Genomic DNA, 22,820 nt, shown 5'->3' on the forward strand with positions numbered 1-22,820 from the left:
AGCTTTACATGCCAAGAACAGATGCTTACTCTGTAAGTAACATTCTCAGTTCGAGGCATGTGTGCTGTGAATACACATGCTTTGCATAGACTACAAAGCACTATACTGCCATAGCAGTGGCTAACCTGTAGATGTTGAAGTTATTTGGAACAGTGTTTTAAGACTGCTTGGCCTACATTAGCCTGTTGTTGTGCTGACACATCTAGACAATAGTGTTTGGTAAATGTGTGTTGTGTAGACCATGTAGCTGCTTTACATATACCAGCTAGAGGAATGTTACATAAAAAGTCTATTTTGAGAGTGGAATATGCTCTAGGGGGTATGGTCAAAGTCCTATTAGCTTTAGCATAGCATGTTTGAACGATTCCCTAGGACCTATTCTGGATCTCAGAGAGCTAAACCACTTGCAATACCAGACTTAGAGATAGGATTGCCTTTGTGAGGTGGAGCGAACAGTTATTTGGCGGAAGTCCTTTGTACTACCTATGTAGTACAGTAAAAGCTCTTTTCACATCAAGCATGTGAACAGTGCGTTCTCCTACAGAATCAGGTTGAAGAAAGAAAACTGGTAACTCAACCGCTTGGTTTATATGAAAAGCAGAAACTACTTTGGGAAGAAATTTATGGTTGGTGCGGAGAACTATCCTGTTGTCGTGCAGTTGAAACAAAGATTCTTCTAAAGTCAATGCCTGTAGCTCACCAATTCTCCTAAGTGATGTGATAGCAATGAGGAAATCAACTTTCCATGAGAGGAACTGTAAAAGGCACTTGTGTAATGTTTCAAAAGGTGACCCCATGAGCCTTGTGAGAACAATGTTGAGATTCCACACTGGGGCAGGATGAATCTTTGGTGGTATTACCCTTTTTAAGCCTTCCATGAAGGCCTTGTTTACCGGAATAGTGACAGATGTTGCCTATTCTGTAAGTATGCACCTTGCAGCAGCAGCTACAAACGAATAGACGTGTACGCCAGTCTTGTTCGTTGTAAATGTAAAAAGTAACAAATAATGTTTTGTATAGAAGCATCTAAAGGATTGATTTTGTGGTTGTTGCAAAATAAAGCAAATCTTTTCCATTTTGATGTATAGCAAGCTCTAGTGGTAGGCCTTTTTGCTTCTTTTAGAATATTCAAACAGTCAGGTGGTATATTTAAATAACCAAACTCTAGGACTTCAGGAGCCAGATCTTTAAATTCGGTTCTTTGGGATTTGAATATCTGACTTCTCCATGTTTCTGTGCGAGGAGACTGGAGGTAAGGTGCAGTTTTTTATGTGGAACTAGTGACCGCTCCAACAGGGTGGTACCATGGTTGACGGGCCCATGTGGGGGCTACTAGAATTAGTGTGAGAGATGTTTGCCTGAGTTCCAAACCACTCACGGAATGAGCGGGAGAGGCGGAAAAGCGAAGGCAAATATCCGTGACCAGTTCATTCATAGGGCATAGCCCTTTGATAGAGGGTGTGGGAACCTGAAGCTTTTTCCGTCCTGGAGAATAAGTCTATTGTGGAAATCCCCATTGTTGAAAGTACGGAAGGAGAACTTGGGGGTGAAGTTCCCACTCATGAATTTTCTGCCTTCTTCTGCTGAGGAGATCGGCAATTTGATTGTTTACTCCTGGGAGATGTTCTGCCAGAAGAGAAAATCCTGTGTTGGATCGCCCAATTCCAAATGGCTTAAGCGAGTGTTGACGGTTGGAGAAAGTGCCCCCCCCCCAATCCCCCCCCCCAAGCGACTGCACATAATACATTGTTGTGATGTTGTCAGTTCGGTCTAGAACAGTTTTGGTTAAGAGGTGATTTTATAAAGCATTCAGTGATAGAAAACAGCTAAAAGCTCTAGATAGTTGATGTGGAGATTCTTGTGCTTGTTGCTCCACATGCCTTGTATTGTATAATTTTTTAGATGAGCCCCACAACCTGTTAGAGATGAGTCTGCTGTCAGCACAATATGTGGAATAGGGTAGATGAAAGGGCGGCCTGCTGATACGTTTTTTCCCAGCAGTTGCATGACCACTCTGACTGGTAATGCTTGGTTGGGTTGAAACTGTAGAATTGTAGCCTGAATAATGTGTATTCTGGCTATATGGGGAGAGGCTAGAGCTTTGACTGTGTCTGGACTGGCTCCTAGATAAGACTGCATTTGTTATAGATGCCGGTGAGATGTTTGTGCATTGACGGTGAAGCCCAGTTGATAAAGTAGATCTATTGTGATCTGTGTGTGCTATAGACAATTCTGGTGAGTGCTGGTTTTGATAAGTCAGTCTTCTAGATAGGGGAAGATGTGAATTTCTTGTCTTCTGGGATGAGCAGCATCTACTGCCAGGCATTTGGTAAAAACTCTGGGCACTGTAGTCACTCCGAAGGGAAGTACCTTGAACTGGTAATGCCTGCCTGCTATGACAAATCTCAGGTATTTGCGATGAGCTGGATGAATTGGAACATGAAAATATGCGTCATTTAAATCTAGAGTGAACATAAAATTGGCTGTTTGTAAAATTGGGAGTTCCTGTTGAGGTGTCACCATGCGAAAGTGTATAGTGATTTAGCTCTCTGAGATCCAGAATAGATATTAGGGAATCGTTCATTTTGGGGATGAGAAAGTACAGAGAGTAAACCCCTGAGACCCGGTACTGTATTGGAACCGGCTTTATTGTCCCTTTTACTAAGAGGGACTGGACCTTTTGTTTTAGCAAGTGTATATGTTCTGGAGATAGCTTGTGAGATCGAGGTGTAATTTTTGGGGGATTGCTGGCATACTCCAGGCAATAACCATGTTGGATAATTCCAAGCAACCATCTGTCTGATGTTATAGACTGCCAAATGGGGAGAAATCGTTAAAGTCTTCCCCGGACAGGTGTTGTGTAATCGGGGGGAAGCATGGCAAGTCACTGTTTGTTGGTGGAAGGGGAGTTACAGGGTATGTTGCCCTTGCAACTACCCTTGAAGTTGTTGCTTTTATAACCTCCTCGAAAAGATCCTCTGGAGGGAGAGGACTAGTTATCTTTGTAAGTTGAGGTATTTTGATGTGGGGATGAGGTTTTTGGCAATCCTCTGTAAAAGGAGCAACCAAAGGAGCCTCTGTTGGACTTAGTCTGGAGTCCTCCCATAGATTTAGCTACTTCAGTTCTCTTTTTCATTTTTTCTAACGCCTGGTCTACGTTAGGACCAAATAGGTGGTCCTTATCAAAGGATGCATTAAGGATTGATTGTTGGACCTCAGGCTTAAAACCTGAAATCCTTAACCAAGCGTGTCTCCTGAGCTGGATGCTGGTGTTAACCTTTCTGGCTGCTGTATCTGTGGCATCTAGAGCACATTGCACAGAGGTATTAGAAATGAGCATACCTTTGTTGACTAAGTCCTGTGCTTTGCCTTATGCTCATCTGGGAGATATTGGAGCAATCGCTCCATTTTCTCCCTTTGTGCCCTGTCATACCTGGGTAAAAGGTCTTGCGTATTTGTAATGTGCCATTGATTTGCAGCCTGAGCAGCAATGCATTTGCCAGAAGCGTCAATTAATTTGGACTCTTTATCTGGCAGAGGAGCATCTCCTAATTTTTGAGAATTTGCCCGCTTACAAGCATTTGATACCAGTAGGGAATCTAATGGCAACTATCCATTGATAAAGATAGGCTCTGTAGGAGAGGCCATATATTTTTTGTCCACTCTAGGAGTGAGGATGCAAATTTCATCAGCATGTCGCATCATGCCTTTAAGCATGGGAAGTGTCTGTGGTGACCTGTGTGTGGATGCTAAAGCCTCAAACAAAAAACTTCTTCTTGAGATTCTTTATGGAATTCTACCCCATGGTACTGTGCAGCCTGGCAATGAGTCTTGGTGTGATGCACAGTCGTCTGGTGGAGATAGTTTGGCTGGGTAAAAGGTCTAGATCAGCATCACCTGGGGGATCAATTGTGTAATCTGTCCATGGATCTGTTGGCATATCCCCATACCCCCATCATCTGAATCATCATTGTCATGAGGAGATTGTGAGGAATCCTGAGGTGTAATTTGCAAAGGATTCTCAGGTGGAGACACAGGTGCTGGAGGCGGAAGTGATGGTAGATGGAAAGGACTTGTAGCTACAGATTTTTTCTTCAAGGGGCTCTTGTACGAAGTGTCCTCCTCCTGAAGCTTGCATTTCTGAGGTGGTTTTATGTGAATATGGCCAGTCCTGGGATTAATATGTAGCCTCTTTTGCTTTGGATCAGGTATTAACCGAATAGTGTCCACTTACGGATCCGAAGGGGCCTCTTTTTGTTTCGGCACCAAAGTTTTTGGTGCGGGTGTCTTTAGTGCCAGCGGAGGCTGGCCTTTCGGGGCAGAAGGTTTTGGCTTCGAAGGTTGCTTCGGTTTCGGCAGAGACTATTTGGCTCAGAGCCGGACTTGTGCTGGGAACAGGAGGGTTTCAGCTTAGAGGAAGGCATGACTGGCTGTTTCGTTGCCGGGCCAGGTGGCAGGGCGTCTGAAACGTCATCTTGGTGCAGACCTTGGCCAGGAGGCAGAGGTGGTCCAAAAGCTGTGTGATTTTTGTAAACAGTTTGCGCGAGCAAGGGGTCTTGTGTACTCGTGTCACCTTGTCCCTGTGGCAGTTCTTCAGCGTCGAGGTCTATCTCTAGCTCTGAGTCAGAGTCTTGTTTAGAGAAGGCTGTCTCCTTCCTCTGTCGCTGATGCCTCGATGTCTTATTGGCCGGAGTCTTCACCGAAGATGCCCGGCGTGTCTTCAATGCTTTGACGCTGCATCTCTTGAAATCAAGACAGAATCCCAAAGAGTCTTCTTCCATGGAATGATGTGCAAGCGTCGCAGTCTTCTTCCTTGTGCTCTGGAGACAAGCACAAGTTGCACACTTTGTGCGAGTCAGTGGGCGGATACTTTGCGTGGCACTGAGGAAGAATTCAAACGTCTGATCCATCGAAGGAGAACGGACTCAGCACGGTTAGGCCTCGAAGGCCGTCCACAAAGGTCACCGTTCGAAAGTCGATTCCGATGTCGAAACATACGCAAAGAGGGAAACGGGTACGGAAAAAATTTGTCAAAGGTAGAGAAGAGTGAGCGTCAAGGAGAATCCAAAGAAAGGGTTTGAACCCAGAGCGCAGCAATACATGGCCGAACCAGATAGAGGAAAAAAACAATCTAACAAGGTAGTCTATGACCATGCGCACTATCTCCGAAAGTTACCTCGTTACTAGGAAAAACTTCTTCGAAGAAAAACAATTTGCAAACATCCGAATCCAACAATAGATGGCAGGAGTGTGCAAAGCATGTGTATCTACAGCACACATACCTCGAACATATATGTATATATTATGTAGGAAAGTAGGATCTGCTTTTATGGTCACCCCTACTTTTTGCCTGGTGCTATGCTGTTTGTGACTAGTCTGACTGAGATTCTGCTATCCAGGACCCCAGTCACTCTGCTTTCTCCCCTAAATTGGTATGGTAAGACTAAGGTACATCCCATATTGGAAACTGGTGTAGCCTTATCAGTATTTATATCACAAAATATTTAAAAGGGGGTCCTTGGGACAATATTTTAAAGAACGGACGGAATTCAATCCCCACTCTTAACCATAAATAACACAAGAAAAACCACGGGTCTGAAACAACTGAGCATTAACAGAAAAAAAACTAATCAGTTAAAGAAGTCCTCTTAAAAAGGACGAAATCCCATCACCCACCGAAGTGGCATGCTTCATCATCTGGGATCTCCTCTTGGTAGCAAACCCTAGTGCAACCAAGGGCTGCAACCTTCTCAACTTCTCAATTTTTTTAAAATTTGTAGACACCATCTATCTTCAAATATCTGGTACATCTATGGGCAGCATTTTTGCGCCCAGCCTGGCTAATCTCTATTTCCACCTTTTTTGCAAGACTATATACTGGACCACAGCAATCCATTCCAGGATTTTGCTGTGAAAAAGGTACATAGTAGACATTGTTGTGGTCTGGCCAGGTACAGTTGTCACAATTCTAGATTTCCATGCCTGGCCCAATAATCATAGCAACTTCCTGAAGTTCACTGTAGAATACAGTAAAGTGAGCGTGCCTTTTCTTGATATACGTATCTGCCCACTGCATGGTAAATTGGGCAGCGAGCTGTACAAAAAACCTATGGCGAAGAATTCCCTATTGACATTTGAGAGTCATCATCCTAAGGTTCTTCGGGAGAATCTGCCAGTAGGACAATTCCTCCGTATCCGAAGGAATTGCTCGGAGAAGGTGAATTTTCATCAGCATGCCAAAACTCTTTCTGAACAATTGGTTGATCGACAATATCCAATACGCCTGGTGAAAAGAGCTTGGAAAAGAGCCTCTAATAATGATTGAGGGGCCCTTCTGGAATTACCAATAAAGAAACACTGTACCGACGGACAGGTAGGTGCCTGACTGCGCTAGAGCTCCTTCCTATTATTATGTGCATTGACGGGTGGGCCGAAGCATACTTCGCCTAATGAATGGGGACATTTATAACAATTATGTGTTGTTCAGTATGACGAGGAGTCATGTAGGGCGTGCTTTTCCTGAGAGCAGATAATGTTTGTTTCTAGCGAACTGGGAATAGCGGCCCATTGGCTTCTCTTGTTCCACCGACAGCTTATATGAAGGAGGTGCTGTCTGGTTTTGTATTCATTGATTCATATAATGCCGTAGGGGGTTAGATATAATACTTTGCAACACTAGTCTGTACTGTAGTGTGCACTTTACATCAGAAGCACATGACTAAGTGGAAGTCTCCTTCTATTGGTTACTGAAGGTTAGTTTAGCTCCCATTTTGGACGAGTCTCATAATATCCCTATTTGAGTCAACATTTCCATATATGAGTCAATATTGTTTTCTAGGAGAGGATATAATATAGATGCTTTTAAATTAACATCTTGAACAACACAGAGTAATCGGATGGTTACATTTCCCTGTGATATAGAATATAGAGTGATTTCTGTATACAGCTATGGTTAGGCAAATGAGCGTTGTAACATTGGGTTAGGTAACCATCTTCTGAGTAAGCAGACTCTGAACATGGTCTCTATTATTGTTTTACCTTATAATACAGAGCGGTGCCTCATTCCGACCAGATGCCAGGTGAGGTGGCGAGTGCTCCCGCATAAAGATGAGTAAGCAGAATATTTCTTGAAAACGTTTTCCTTCACGTACACTTTTTGGTATATGATACATTGAAGAGTATCTTTGACAGTTATGAGGCTGTATATTTAGAGCATTTATAACAGTTACAACTCTTGATTGGATTTAGAATGTTTACAGAATCTTTATCAAATTTCTTTTCTTTTTAGGACTGTATCCAATACTCCTGTGAAATCTGGTCTTTAAACTTTGGAATCACAGGTGAATGTAGGTTATGTCGAACCAACCACTTGATTGAGACAGTACCCGATTTTATATTATTTCACTATTTGCAAGCAATATTATCTATAGGTCCTGATGAAAGCCTAGATCAGATCAAGATCATAAGGCAGAAACATGTAGACCTGCCATTGATTTGGACCACTGCAGTTATTTGTTTCAAACTGCACACGCACTGTTTTACTTTTGACACCTGGACAGAGCCTAATAAAATTATTTTGTGTCCCGGTAGCCAATTTTAAATCAAACTTTAGTCACATATTTTCTTATACACTGCAACCATCACCCTTATTAATTATCCATGCTCCACGTCTTTGAGGATCTTAGTAGATTCCATCTCACAATATCTTGAAAACATCTGTGAGCTCCCTTCCTCTGTTGAGAAGGTTTCAGCCCTTGGTTGCACTAGGGTTTGCTACCAAGAGGAGATCCCAGATGATGAAGTATGCCACTTCGGTGGGTGATGGGATTTCATCCTCTTTTAGAGGGACTTCTTTAACTGATTAGGTTTTTGTTTCTGTTAATGCTCAGTTCTTTCAGATCCACAGTTTTTCTTGTGTTATTTGTAGCCTTATCAGTCCCTAGTATTTGATACTAAGGTACCCAGGGCAAAGGTACACCAGGGGTTCCCCAAAGGCTGAAGCATGTATTATGCCACAAGTGGGAGACCACTCAAAAAGTAACTACAGGCCTGCCATTACAGCCTGTGTAAGCTGGTGTTAGCACAACTTACGAAAGATATAGGTTTCCCTATATCGAAGGTCACTGCACTGAAAACCTATAAGCCACCTCTAAAGCAGGCCTTTTAATCCTGAAGCAATTGATGCTCGGTTCTAAGTGTGGGAGTGCCCCCGCCTGACCATGACACCCCTCAATCTTCGGAGTCCATTCTCCTGGGTTGTAAGTGCATCAGTGTGAGAAGCTGGCTTAGTGTATGGTGTACACTTATGTGAGTGGGTACCTTGCACTAACCCAGACAGCCCTTACAAAGCTCTCTAAGTGGTAGCTGTGGAGGGCAGCCTACAGGCTTAGTCCAGATACAGTGTAAAACAGATTCACAAGAACGTAATCTTATAGGTATAGATTAAGTGAAAAAGAACCACAGTGTTTTTTTATAAAAATATGTATTTATTATAAGACACTCACTAACGCATACAAATATCTCCTACCCAGAGATATATGAAATGCACACAATACTTTGCCAGAAAACAGGAAAGTAGCACAATACACAGTGGTTGCCAGGGGGAGACCAAACCATACACTAAAATAGTGGTATGTGAACCACGATTCAAGTCAAGACTATACCCAGAAAATGTGGAAGTGCCGGGGACCCAAGGAACCCCCTGAGGTAAGAAACTAGGAACCCCACGGAGGCAGTGTGCAGAGTGGGAACACGAGCGAGGGCTCAATACATGTCGATGGGTAAGTCATGGTTACAATTTTAAAGAAAAAGGACCCTTCCCAGTGGATCCTGAAGAAACCCTGTGGAAGACAGAAGATTGGAGAGCCAACACACCTGTGGATACCCTAGGAACCAGGATACATACACCAGGGAAGCCATATGCATAGGTGTAAACACATTCATTCTCATATTTAAGATTGTTATTTACATTAAACGGCCATTAGGAACCCCATAATGATAATTGCAAATCAAAATGTAGTCTGATTACGGAGGCCATTTTTAGACTCAAAAAAATACACCCATATATATATATTGTTCACAAAGAGTTTGCTGCCCCCTATATTAATGATATTATCAGTACTGCAGGCCTCGGTGTTTGGTATGGGCTCTGGAGTAAGGAGGGAACTAAATGTACACAGGATATCATTAAGGATTGCCTCACCCTTGAGAATGGAAAAAAATACTTGGCTGATGTATATTCATAATCTTTTAAAAGAATGCACTGAGAATATTGATTTTAATAATCCTTTACAAATTCCTAGTTATAGTTAAAATTAATTAAAAACTAGGATCACAGAATCTAGGGAATGGCTAAGAGAAATCGAGGCAAACTCGAAACAGTTACCTAGGGTATACTGCGATAGGCCCACTGGGCCAGGGATACAGCGTTATTTACTCCAGGCCTCAATCATAAAACATAGATTTTAAAATATAAGGTTAAGACTGGGGACCATTCATTTATTAATAGCTTTTCCAACTATGGGCAAGTGGAAACAAAATCTTCCAAAGAGCCCCTGTGATGGTATATCGGACCAAACAACTTTTCATTTTATTCTGTGACTTCTATAGAGACATCGGGAAGAGCACTTTACGCCCATTATTTTTAAAGCAAAAATTGTACACATATAAAATTGCCTTTGATTTGATCTGCAATTTAGAAAATGAGTTTGTAATGCGGTGATGGTTTATATTCAAATGTCAATTAAAAGAATAAAGTATAAATTATTCTAAGAGGTTCTACTTTATGAAGATGATAGGATGGGTATTGGCTAGAAATGCTCAGGGATGTTGTCTGTTGACGTATCATATATCCTGCAATTGGCATTGTATGTATATATTATCTCCTGGGTAAAATATTTTTTTTTATCATGCTCATTGTGTTTACCTATGTATAGAATAATTTTTAACTTCTTATTAAGCCTGGGCGGGTAACTACGCTTCACCAGCGTAGTTTACGTAGCTTTGCCTGCTCCACGTGCCATTGTGAACGTGGAGTTTAACCACTTGGCTGCTAAGGCAATATTTTACTCTTCATTGTATTTCCATTGAAATCAATGAAAAGTGCATGACGAGTTACCCTTGTCATTAGCGGCGAAGAGGTTAAGCAAAACTACGACTCCGTGGCGGAGTGTAGTTAGCGGGTCCCTCACAAAATTATAAAGTAATAAAAAAAGACCCTTACCTGCCGTGGCTGCCTCTCCTTGCCATGGCCACTCTCCTTCCTCCTTCTCGCCGTCCTTCTCTGATAACCCCTACGTTGCACATCTTGCTAATGCGCATGTGCAAGACGTACAACGTAGGGGTTATCTAAGAAGAAGGACGGCGAGGACGGACAAGGAGGGAGAGCAGTCATGGCGAGGAGGAGAAGCCAAGGCATGTAAGAGCCTTTATTACTTTATAATTACTGTGGGAAGGCGCGGAGCAAAGTTCCAACTCCGTGGAACTTTGAGTAGAGGCACTACGCCTGCTCCCCCCACCCTTAATTCTTATGTGTTTTAATGTATCGATGATGAATTGTGAAGATGATCATAATTGTTCTCTTTTAGTATGCGTTTATAGTTTTTCTTATCTTTTTAACAGAATAAAGCTGATTTGATTGATTGAGATATCTATACTACTATTATAAAGAGAGAACTCTGAACTTTTGAGGCGGGTAAACTAGGCAACCACAGCGCCAATCCAAATACCCGATACATCATTGCAATTGTCAGGGTCTGCAGATAGACATAGGCTATATAAAATAAAAAAAATACGTTCTTTAAAAAATTTACGATTAAAAAAAGTAGTCCCTTGGAACAACGTCGGGGCGGGCGGGGGCCCTGAAGCCTGATTGCTCCCACGGACAACGTCGGGGCAGGTGGGGGCCCTGAAGCCTGATTGCTCCCGGACAACGTCGGGACAGGCTGCTAGTATATATATATATAGCGAGAGAGAGAGATGATCTAGTTAGGCTCAGATTTCACTCGCACAAAACCAGCGAAATTCAGCATTAATAGTTGCCCGAGCGAGCTATAATTTACGCCCATAAAATGCACTGCTAATGACCTCACATATTAGATCATTCACTACATGGTGAGTGACATCCCTGATGACATTTCAAATTACTTCACTGATGGCATCATCTATAAGTTCTAAAGTTCCTTTTGTGTTAAACATATATACTTAAGGTGCCATAAAAGTTAAATTACTGTACTTTGTGTACTAATGAGTGATTTCTTTTTTTTTAACATAGTTTATGTTAGCTGCTGTACTGACTGTGTGTATCCGTGTGTGAGTGGGTGTCTGAGTGACTGTACAGGTGTGTGAGAGGCTGTATGGGTGTATATGGGGGTGTCTGAATAGCTGTGTAGGTGACTTGGTGGATGTGTGAGTGGCTGTATTGGCGAGTGGGTTTGCTAGTGGCTGTTTGAATGGGTCAGTGAGTGGGTGTTCGATTGTGAATGACTGAATGAGTGAGTGATGTGGTGTGTAAGTGGCTGTATGGGTGAGTGATTCGGTGTGTAATGGCTGTATGAGTGAGTGAGTGACTTGGTGTGTAAGTGGCTGTATGGGTGAGAGTGGCTGTGTGAGTGGTTGTATGATGTGTGGATGGGTATGTAAGTGGTTGTGTGGGTGTGAGTGGCTCTGTTGAGAGGCTGCTTGGGTGAGTGAGTAGTGTGTAAGAGGTATAGGTGAATAACTGGGTGTCTCAGTAGATGTATGGGTGAGTCGGAGTGAGTGTCTGGTTCATATATGAATGAGTGTATGTGTGTGTGTCTCTATGGACAAGTGAGTGGTTTTGTAAGTACTTGTATGTGTCTGCGAATGGCTATGTTAGTGGGCCTATGAGAGATTGTATGGGGGTGTGAGTGGGTGCGTGAGTGGTTCTGTGGATGATATCATCAGTGATGTCATTTGAGAGGTCACCAATGATGTCACTGACCAGGTCATGAGTGATGTAATATGTGCGGTCATAAGCAGTGCATTTTTGGGACCATAAGTTACAGTTAGCTCAGCAAACTAGAACTGATGAATTTCACTGGTTTTGTACAAGTAAATTCTGAGCCTAACTATAAAGTCCCTGTAACCTTTGTTTTCTTTATTCTAGTTCCTAACTAGAACAGCCCTGTTTTTTAAGTGAATTTATAAGGTTTTTTAAATCTTATTTCCTAACTGTAACTAGTAATCTTCGACACCGAGTGTGTCAGTGAGTGCACAAGTGTCTCAGTGGATGTACAAGTCTCTCAGTGGGTGCATGAGTAGGTTTGTAAGTGGGTGTGAGAGAGTATGAGTGGGGCTGTAAGTGAGTATGTAAGTGTATGAATGAGTCTGAGTTGATCAGTGAGGGTGTACGAGAGAAAGTATGAGTCATTCTGTAAGTGGGAGCACGAGTGGCTGATTGTGTCTGCGAGTGGGTACACATGTCTGAGTTTGTCCGTAAGTGGGTGCATAAGTGAATGGGTCTGTGAGTGGCTGTGAGAATGTCTGAGTTGTTCTGTGAGTGGGTGATTGAGGGCCTGAGTGGGTTCTGTTCAGTTTCTGCCTTTTTTCTGCTCACTTCTAACCTGCATTTTGTCTCTTTCTGCTTGTAGCTGACCTTTATTTTGCCTCTTTCTGCTAGTTTCTGATCTCTATTTAGCCTCTTTCTGGTATCTATTTAGCCTTTTTCTACTTGTTTCTGGTCCATAGTTTGCCTGTTTCACCTCGATTCTGACCTTTATTTTGACCTTTATTTATTCAGACCTTTATTTTGCCTTTCTCTGCTTGTTTCGGATATCTATTTTGCCTTTTTCTCCTCGATTCTGACCTTTATTTTGCCTCTTTCTGCCAATTTCTGACCTTTATTTTGCCTCTTTCTGCAAATTTCTGATCTCTATTTTGCCCCTATTTGCTTGTTTCTTACTTTTATTTTTCATCTTTCTGCTTGTTGTTGACCTTTAGTCTGCCTCTTTCTGCTAGTTTCTGACCTTTATTCTGCCTTTTTCTCCTCATCTTCCCCCGGGAACGCGGGGAAGCCTCAAGATTAAAACTCCCCTCTCAGCAAGGGGGATCGGTTTCATAGCTCTCTCTTGCTGAGAGCAGAGTTCATAATTGCTGGGACTTGGAGGGAGCTGTCAAATCTCCTGCCAAGTAAGAAAAAATAGCTATGTCTTGGGGGTGGGAATCTTAGGACATATCAGGAGCCAGCACCTGCTCTTTCTGAAGTTTTCTGACCTTTTTTCTGCCTCTTTCTGCTCGTTTCTGACCTTTACCTAGCGTCTTTCCGCTTGCTGCTGATCTTTATTCTGCCTTTTTCTCCTCTTCTACCCCCGGGACCGCAGGTGAGCCTCAAGATGATTACTCCCCTTTCAGCAAGGGGGACCGGATTAACAGCTCTCTCTTGTTGAAAGCAGAGTTTGTATGGGCTGTGACTTGGAGGGAGCTGTCAAAGATCCTGCCAAGTCATGAAAAACATCTATGTCTTGGGGGTGGGTACCTTGGGACACAGCAGAAGCCAGCACTGGCTGGCCCAAGGGGGGAGATAGTCCTTGGAGCCGTAAATGATCCTGGAGGCCCCCGCCTAGTTTTAATTGTATTATAGGAGGTGGTGGTACCTGGGGTGTCGCGTGGCCCTGTCATTAGTTTTAATCTAGCTCTAGGGAGGTGATGTTCTCTGGGTCTTGAACCCACCCCAGGAGGGGTTTCCATACGCCCACCCCTTCAAATTTAAAATAAAGCTCCGGGAGGTGGTGGCCCCCATGCTTCAAAAGAGACCATGGAGGGGCTTCCGCGCTCCCCAGATTACACTTTAAAAGTCCCGGGGAGGTGGAGGCCCCTGGGGCTTAAAAGAGCCTCAGGAGGGGAGTCCCCTGCACCCCTCTCTTTTCTTTATTCCTGCATGCCACCCGGACCTGGCCTCCACGGAGCTTAACAGTAGAGAAAGCTCAGGAGCCTGCTCTTCTTTGTTTTATTTATTACCAGGAGCTGCGGACCCAACGTGAATCCAGCCGAAAACAAAAAATGCATATTTGCCCTGCAGGGTCCCCGGAATCAAAGCAAGGGGGTGAGGGTATTCCTACCCTGCACCCTTTTCTTTTATTTAAAAATAATGAACTATTATTTCTGTTTTGATCAAGTGATATACAGACAAACCCAAGGAACGGCGATAGGGACTTGCTTTGACCCCAGCTCCGCTGGCCGCTACATAGGCTGGTGGGAGGAGCAGGTCGTCAGTAACATCAGACTCTTTGAACACCAAGGCTTCCTTTCGGTTTTTATATTGATGACCTCTTTTGAATTTGGAATGGCAGTAAAGAAGAAGCCCAAGTACTTGTTAAAACTCTGAATGATAATAACCTAAATCTCAAGTTCACTAGTCAGGTACATCCAGAAGAAATATAATTTTTGGATAATTGGGAGAAGGTATGCAACAATAAGTTGGAAAGTGGCCTTTTCCGTAAAAACAAAAAACTGCAGGAAATAGTCTACTAAATGCAGGCAGTTGTCATCCTAAGAATCTGATTGAGAGCATACCCTACGAAGAGTTACTCCGAGCCAGAAGAAATTGTAGTTCAGTGTGGGAGTGATGGGTGGGAATAGAAGCTTGGAGGCTTGTATGCCTCTTAATTTTTGCGTATTTTTTATCTCAATTGATTTCATATATGAAATAATTAACTTTGTGCTCTGAACATCGGGTCTTAGATGTTTGATCATTCCTTTCGCTTTTCTTCTTTTTCAGGTCACTCTTCTTCAGGCAGTGGTCCCCAGGAGGCTTGAAAAGAGGGGAAAATTATGGTAAGTTTCTTGTGGTTCTTGTATATTTTAGGTGGAGCTGGGATAGTATCCTTCACCACACCCAGTGTGAATATAGAGGGAAGAAAAATAAGAATTCACACACTCTCTGGGGTCAGTGACCGATGAGAGGCGAAAGTGTTAGGGGAGGGGTAAATCTGGTCTTTCCCCTTTTCTCACACTCACACTCTTACAAGTGAAACAATCAGTGGCGGAAATCTCCTTAAAAGATATACATATACGTAGGCACCTAGGAATAGCGTTACCCATATATCAGGGTATCCAAAAGATTAGCCCACATCGGTTTTGTTCATAAGGTTTTTCTATTGCCTTGTCTTTAACTGTTAGCGTGATTTCTAGACTCCTGTTCCAGTGTTCATATAACAGTGTCTCCATAAAGTGTGAGGAATAAAAAAGAAAGCATACACAACCCACCAAATATATAAACACCTGTGCTTATTGTCAATTATAAAGTCCTTTCAGCCAGGACCCCACAACAGTTATGGAGAACAATGCAGCATTAAACGGATACCAGTCAGGACACAACAACAATTATGAAGAGCAATGTGGCAATAAACACACACACAAAAAATGACAGCTTTTCAGCGTCTTACCCACCCCGCTATCCACAGGGTGTTGACACTTCCCTGTTTTAAAACTACTGCTCGGTTTTATCCCGATTTGGATCACTGACCGCCAGTGCCGTAGCACCCCTGAAATGGAGCGGAAATTGTGCATCTCATGGGGGAGTCTACCAGTCCTCGCTCCAGTCTTCGGGCATCTCGTTTCTGTCCTCCATGCCTTCGTCTGGTTCTCCTCTTTCTTTGTTCAGCATTCCTCCTGGGCTTCACGTTGTGGCGTCCTTTTGCTCCTCTCTACCCTGTCCTTCGACTCCAGCCTCCTCTCTTCCAGCCCTCACGATAGATGTGATGACATCCTTATCTTCTTCCTGCAAGGGGTCCCCGATTAGTTTTTCTGTGGGTTGGATCCTCCTTTTTCCTGTACGGGAAAGTCTGGGAGGAACAGGTTAACCCTTTCTTTTTCTTTTCCCTTCCAGGTCTGCGATGGTTTTGGCGCTCCCTCGCAGGAGAGTGGGTCTATGCACGGTGAGTAGGTGGCTTCTGAGGTCTCAGTGGTGGGCTCTCTCTCACACTCAGATGAGTCATTTTTAAACAAATGATGATCATGAAACCGAGGTTTAAAGAAATCAGTTATTATTACTCTAAAGTGATTGAACAGGCATGTGCCAAAGTGAGAAAAGTAAAAAGGGAAGGCCTATTGATCCCAAAGGTAAAAGACGAGACCAAAGATCAACCTGTGAAATATAGAACCTCATTCGGCACCCAGGCATGGGAGATAAAGAGATGTCTTATAACATTTTGGCAAGTCCTTAAGACTTATGAAATCTTGTATAAATCTATATGATATAATCCTCAGGTAACCTTTCAAAGGTATACTTCATTAAAGGATATTTTAAGTAATAGCCTTGTGCAGTCAAAGAACAGAACTAATGATATACAAGGATTTTACATCTATGAAGAGTGCAAAGTCTGTAAACACAGTATGAACTGTAAGCAGCTACAACTTTCCAAGGAAGAAAGGCCCTAAATCATTATACTTTATTTTCATTTGATTGGAATCCACTTTATTGATACTTCCTTCATCAGCGCAGGTGTGCCAACCTTATGTTGCAATTTACCTATACCTCCTTCAGTGCACACCCATGCAGATATACCTTCTTCCCACATCTCTTCCACTACTTGTTAATTGCAAAACGACTCTAAAGGTCTAGGCTATGAAAACTGCTGCCACACCTGTGGCACCCTCTAAAGGCTTGCTTCTCCCCAAGCATTCCCTGTATTAGAATTTATTGAATCATAGCACCTATGCTAAGCAGCTGTGCTTGATGGCACGCATGTGCTCTTCCCTACCAAATTTACCAGAACCTTTGTTTTTCACAACTACAAATAGCCCACCCCCATATTTCTTAGTAGCCATCTTTCTCATTTCTCTCATACCATATCAGACTCCTTAACTTTGTTAGCTATTGCGATGGTACTTTTTGGCTGAGGGATTTCTAGCTGCCCACAACATCTCTTGAATCTTTTTGCTAGAACACTGGACTATCAACTAATCTCTAATTAGTTCATCTATCATCTTGCCAAATTGACATTTTAATACATAACTACTATACATGGGATACAGACGTATGCACTGTTTCATTCGATTTCTGTGTTTGATTGTAACATTTGTGAACAGTCACAGCTATGTGGATGTTCTGGACAAAACTAGTCTTCATTCTAGCCTTGGCCTTCTTCAACACATCGGTTATTGGATGACTATTCTGTTTCACAGCAACCGGCTAATATTTGAAGATGTGTTGCCCTTGATTTCCCAAGGCTCTTTACAAAAGCACTTTCTTACAGCCTGATCAAAAATCTTTCCCATCCAATGGTTATAAGACATTTTCAAAACTCTCTATCCAATCTTTCCACTGGATGAGAGGCGGTTCAGCTTTAGAAGAAAAAGTGATGGTATCATGACTGTACTTCCACTTTCGATCTCTGGTGTCCTATTTAATCTTCAAAGTAACCAGAGTGCAGCCTAACACTCTCACCTTAAAAACACTGCGATGCGTTTATTTTTTATTTTAACAGTTACCAGTTTATGATAATTCTTTCTGAGCAAACCTCTTTAATTCCTTTGTACTTTTTGTGATGTTCTGAAGACTGTTGCTTGGAAAAACTCTTTCCTCTTACTGGAGGATTCATCCACACCATTATCAGAGCTTGCCCCTCCATCATCCACTCGGGGCACTTACTCCTGATGTTTATGTGCCTCCTCTTCGGATATTGGTAAGTCTCTAACCAATCAACTGTAGCCTAATGATCACTGATCTCTGCAAGAGTGCTATCACTGCTTTGAAGGTGAGAAGCACTACTGGTGGATGGTCACAGGGCGTTAGTGCACTTACCTTGCGTCATGTGGGCAGCCCTGTTGAACTGTCATTACCTTCCAAACTGCACATTCCATAGTATGAAAACCCTCAAAAGACCTCACTAAAATGTTATGAATAACAATGCTGTCCAGAGCGATGAAGAAAGTAGGATTATTTTTGTCACAAGCAAAGTGTGGTCCTAGAGCACCAGTTAACTCAAAAGCTGCCATCTATAGAACCTCCAGCTCAGAACAGAACATGACACTGCTGATTGTTAGACTACCCACAAAAAGATCTTCTAGACGTTTTATAGGTATGTCAGGAGTACAGGCCTGGATGGGTTGTAACATGCTAAAAGTAAATGCAGACAAGTCTGCATTATTAATTTATGGTACAGGTGATCTTTGGGATGCTAGTGTTTTTTGGCCTAGTCAAACGTGTGCTCCCTCTCATCCTGTTTGCATTGCAACAAATCTGGGCATCCAGCTTTACAAGGATTCCCTCTTGGAAGGCCAGATTATTCAGCAAGCTTTACTCATCTGATACGACTGAATAAAATACCTCCATTTCTTCTGCAGATAAGAAATCTAGTCGTATGCACTGCTATCCTGCAAAGCCAAATTAGGCCAGTGTCTGTTATGTGGGATTTCAAATAGGAACACAAGGAGGATTCAGCTTATTTAAAAACAGGGCTGTCAGACTAATGGTTGACCTTCAGAAACATGCCCTTGTGTCCTAAGTAAGCATAGATTACACTGGATGCCAGTTGCTTGTAGAACTGAATTGTATGCTATCTGCCTGGTGCATCAAATCCTTCATGGCAAGGCTCACAGTAACTTGTGTTCCCAGATCACCCATTTTCAACCAAGGTGTAGACTCAGATCTGCCTCTCTACAACTGCCAAAGAAATCCTAGGTTTAAAGGACTTGTCTCTGATTTAGATTAGCTCCAAAACCATGAAATCAACTCCCTTTGTCTTAGTGGAACATTCCAAAACTTGCTATCTTTCATACACCATTAAGAACTTTATTAATCTACTAGCTTCACATACCCTTTGGACGGCACACAGACCTTTTCAATTAAGTGCCAAGATGGCATTTGTGGACATCGTCTTAACAAATAATCATTCATGCATTCAACACAGAAGACTTTCCACTACATTTCCAGAATGCCTTAAAGGCATAACAAATGTATTCACAATAACGGCCAATAACCGATGTTCTTCTACCAACATTAGTAAAAACATATTTCTCCCCAATAAATATGAAAAAAGTTCACAACATGGATTAAATTACAGAGATTGCAATTTCTCGTGATTGCTGCCCTTAATGTCCTGCATATATTTTTAACAGTCTATTTTCTGAATGTCTAGCCACATAAGGGAAACAGATAACCCCAAACCACTAAAGCGTTTGAGAATGTAAGGGTTTCCAGACAGATATGGTTTTGTTGCATAGGGAAGGCTAGAATGCTGCACTGACAGATCTGGACTAAACTTTGGAGAGACTATAGTCTCTATTATCATATTACAGAAGGAAAGGTCATAAGGTATTACTAGGCGTCCGACATAAGGTTTTTTTCTCCACCAGGAAGAGGCTTTGAGAATGAAAACACAACTCTAAAAACCTGGATAGAGGTTTTTTTTTTCTTGAGTAGAAATAGAGGTCAACTCTCACTCGGTGTCTAAAAGGTTGATAAAGATGTCGGGAGTACAGGAAATATATATATTCAATAATAATGCCTAATGAATGAAATGCATGGGGAAAACAAATGAGTACCTTAAGAAAGCAGGCATTAATAATCATCAATCTAAGGTATCCATAAATGTACTATAAGACTGAAGGCTTGAGCACATGGAGAGACACTTTTGCAATCAAAAATACTCCATAAAGAAAAACAAGAAGGCCAAAACTTCAGGGTAACTTATATGAATGTAAGCAGAATCATGAAACATTTACAACTGTTTAATGATCTGCAGAGGTTTTAAAATGAACCAAGTAAAAATTACAATATGGAGAAGATGTATGGGATGAAAAAACTGAAATTTAGATGAAGATAATTTTTTCTAAAAGATTTGGGACCTTTATGAAAGAAACTTGGTTCACTATTTGGTGCACTCACCTTCAGTCTCCCCACTTGTCTTGATGCCTTTTGAACCACCCTCAGTACCTTTAGCCTTATCAGGATCGTCTTGGGTATCCTCTGCTCCTTTATCATCTTCCTCCTCTTCCCCAACATTTTTGTAATTTGGTCTTTTTTGCAACCGTTTCTTGCCTTTATGCTTGTTAATCTCGAGTGATCTCTCCAGTGTTTCTGGGGGCTTTGTGAAGCACCTCACTGTTGTTTTTGCCTATAAGTTTATATAAGTTGGTATTAAAGTTTATTTGTTATAAGCTAACAGAAACGTAACGACTGTGCTCAGAAAACTTTAGTAAACGAACCAATGTAGGAATGTTACATATTTTTTCACATTCATGTAATTTAAAACAAAACTAACAATAGCACACATTTGAGCGATAGGCTTGTATACTGGTTGCATACAATTCTACAATTCAATGTAATATGCTTGCTCTCAACTGATACAACGGTTAAGAGTTTGGAGGCCGACTTAAAGACAAAACAAGCACAGAAGGTAGGAAGAAGTGAGTGCACTTTAACAGCTGTTCTGCACCGATGTTCTTCACCTGTCTGAGGGTTTCTGCACCAAAGATTCCACATGGTTTCATTCATATCAATCGTGGAAAAGAAACTCTGTCGGGGAGGGGGGTCCTGTTATCAGCACCAATATGCAAAGAACCCTGCAGTCAAATGGCAAACAGTGAATACCAAGGAAGTAAAGTATTCACCAATAAGCAGGACCACTGATATTATGCAATTCTGCGGCCACGCCGTTGTCGACATGTTTTTGGATCTGCCATACTTTTTGCCCATAATCTGTAATTTGCTGCATAATTTCCAGATTAAAAAAAGATTTTATCTAGTTCAAACGGATCAAATGTTTCTAAAAATACAGCAATATATGTTGCCACATATTAGAAGGCCCTTCGCAAAGGTTGTATGATCACTGATTATTTGCTTTTTGCTATACTTGAGTCTTAAATTGGCACTAATGAGGTGAACCCTTTGCCCAGACAGGGTTAACATGTGTACCAATAATAACGTAATACTGTTACAAAATGTGTCACTTTATGTCCGATAATTTGCCTGTTCTAGTTGTATAATTTAGTCAACCCTGCTCCATAATTTGATCAGCCTCTATCACATAGTTCCAGTGGCACAGCCTATAAGCCTGTAGACCTAAATTAAACAAATAATGTAATAATGTATTTTTCTTTTCATTTTTTAAACAGAGTTTTATATAGCGCAAACTTGACCCGAATCGGGTATCAGAGCACTTTACATAGCACCAGTTCCCCAGATTCGAGGTCGACCGCCCTAGCCGTTAGGCCAACTCCTCTCCCCATATGTTGAAATCAGAGTCTCCCCTTGAAAAAGTTGGAGTACCAAGCACCTCTCTGTTGGGGTATCCGAGAGGGGTCGGAATCTCAGGGCACTGACCTCCAGAGCATTTATATCAGCATATCCTCAAATGGAAGAAAGTAAGTAATGGAAGGGAGGTAGTGGGCATGTTGGAGGATGGGTCTATGGTGCAAAAGCCCATGCATCTCAAAACTACAACTCTTTAGGTGCAAGTTTTGTTCCAGTGTTATAACCTGTGGCTGGTCCCAGTGTCATGCCTTGCGGCTTGAGACTTACCAGGACACCAGTTATTGAACCTCATCACTGCTGATGGAATTCTCCTCATGTGCTGGGCCCCTATGTAAATGGGTGTGGTCGTGACGGAAACATTCCGTCATCAGCACAGCCCAACCGTGACTGATGACGGAATGGTTCCGTCACAAGCATCGAAGAGGTTAAGCCACATTCTATTACAAGAGACGGGTTAGTGGAGGCTTATGAACCAGACCTCTAACAGCTGACCTCCATCTAACAAGTGTCCTCCCATTTAAGACCACTCAGCTCAGAAGGCAAAACAAGATGCCACCAATGCACACAAAAATACAAAGCTTTTGTGGATCTTGTGGATCCAGTATTGAGACGTCATTTACAACTATTCCAACTTACAATTATCTTGGAAGTGCCAAAATCTGATAGTCACATCAGTGCTTTGACAGGTATGTTGGAAGCTGGCTTTTTATGTAGAACAACAAAATTAGGTACACTATGTAGAACGTCCAGACGACCTTTAGTACCACAAAAAGCAAGATGGTGAAACCCTTCTTTTGTTTTTCACTTCAGGACGCCCTCCACTACTTCTGACTAGTTAATTTTCCCACCCTTCCTGGTGCTAAATGGGCCTCAGGGCAGGGGGTGGCATTTCCCAGGTCTGGGGGAAGCCAGGTACGCATATCAAAGGTGGTAGAGACTTTGAAGACTCTGGCCTTGATACACTAAATCATTAGCCATCCTACGCAGGAGGTGTGAACACCTTCCTCTGGAGCAGGAATTGTTTCTGATCTCAGGGTGCGAGCGCTCACCTGCAGGCGGACAGGAACTCATCTGTAGTGGCAGGCTGAAAGAGTTCAGTCAGCCAGTGCACTAGAAGCTTGGTAGGTTTCAGAGGCCCCCTCTAAGGTGCCCTCTGGGTGCATGTCATAATAAACCCAACACTGGCACCAGTGTGGATTTATTAAGACAATGTGTTTGATATAAAACACCATTATTTTCAGAAAAGCCATAATGTAGCTGGGTAACTCGTAATGTCAAGTGCCCAGTACATATGATTAACATGGCTTCCTGATCACTTGCAATGTCATGGTAATAGAACCAGATATCAATAGGGCACATCTGCCCATGCAGATATGTCCACACATTTAACCCACTCAGCCTTAGGGCTCTACGTGTTGCTGTAGGGGTGACTTACATACAGTATATGCAGTGTGCATGGGTTTGGCACACAGGGAGTGTGTCATGATGTGTTTCTAAAATAGTTTGCACCATTTCATTCATCCTGCAATGGCAGACAACATGCAGTATTTGTGTGGGTACCTTTGGGTAGCATAATACATGCTGCAGCACATAGGGACACGCT

The 22,820-nt window shown here is 42.4% G+C and overlaps 1 protein-coding gene across 4 annotated transcripts in view; it reads right to left on the reverse strand.

Moving 5' to 3' along the window:
* Window positions 1–22,820, reverse strand: part of CLEC16A (C-type lectin domain containing 16A) — a 704,284-nt gene that overhangs the window by 440,353 nt on the left and 241,111 nt on the right. For 3 of the 4 annotated variants that reach the window (XM_086941416.1, XM_086941413.1, XM_086941415.1), the window contains exon 10: window positions 19,850–20,078. In XM_086941416.1, the coding sequence (XP_086797542.1) occupies window positions 19,850–20,078 (229 nt within the window). The remainder of the gene's footprint in view (window positions 1–19,849; window positions 20,079–22,820) is intronic. The other variant, XM_086941414.1, reaches the window with a different exon arrangement.

The sequence above is a fragment of the Lissotriton vulgaris genome, chromosome 10 (genome assembly GCF_964263255.1).
Source record: "Lissotriton vulgaris chromosome 10, aLisVul1.2, whole genome shotgun sequence".
In the NCBI taxonomy this organism is placed as follows: Eukaryota; Metazoa; Chordata; class Amphibia; order Caudata; family Salamandridae; genus Lissotriton; species Lissotriton vulgaris.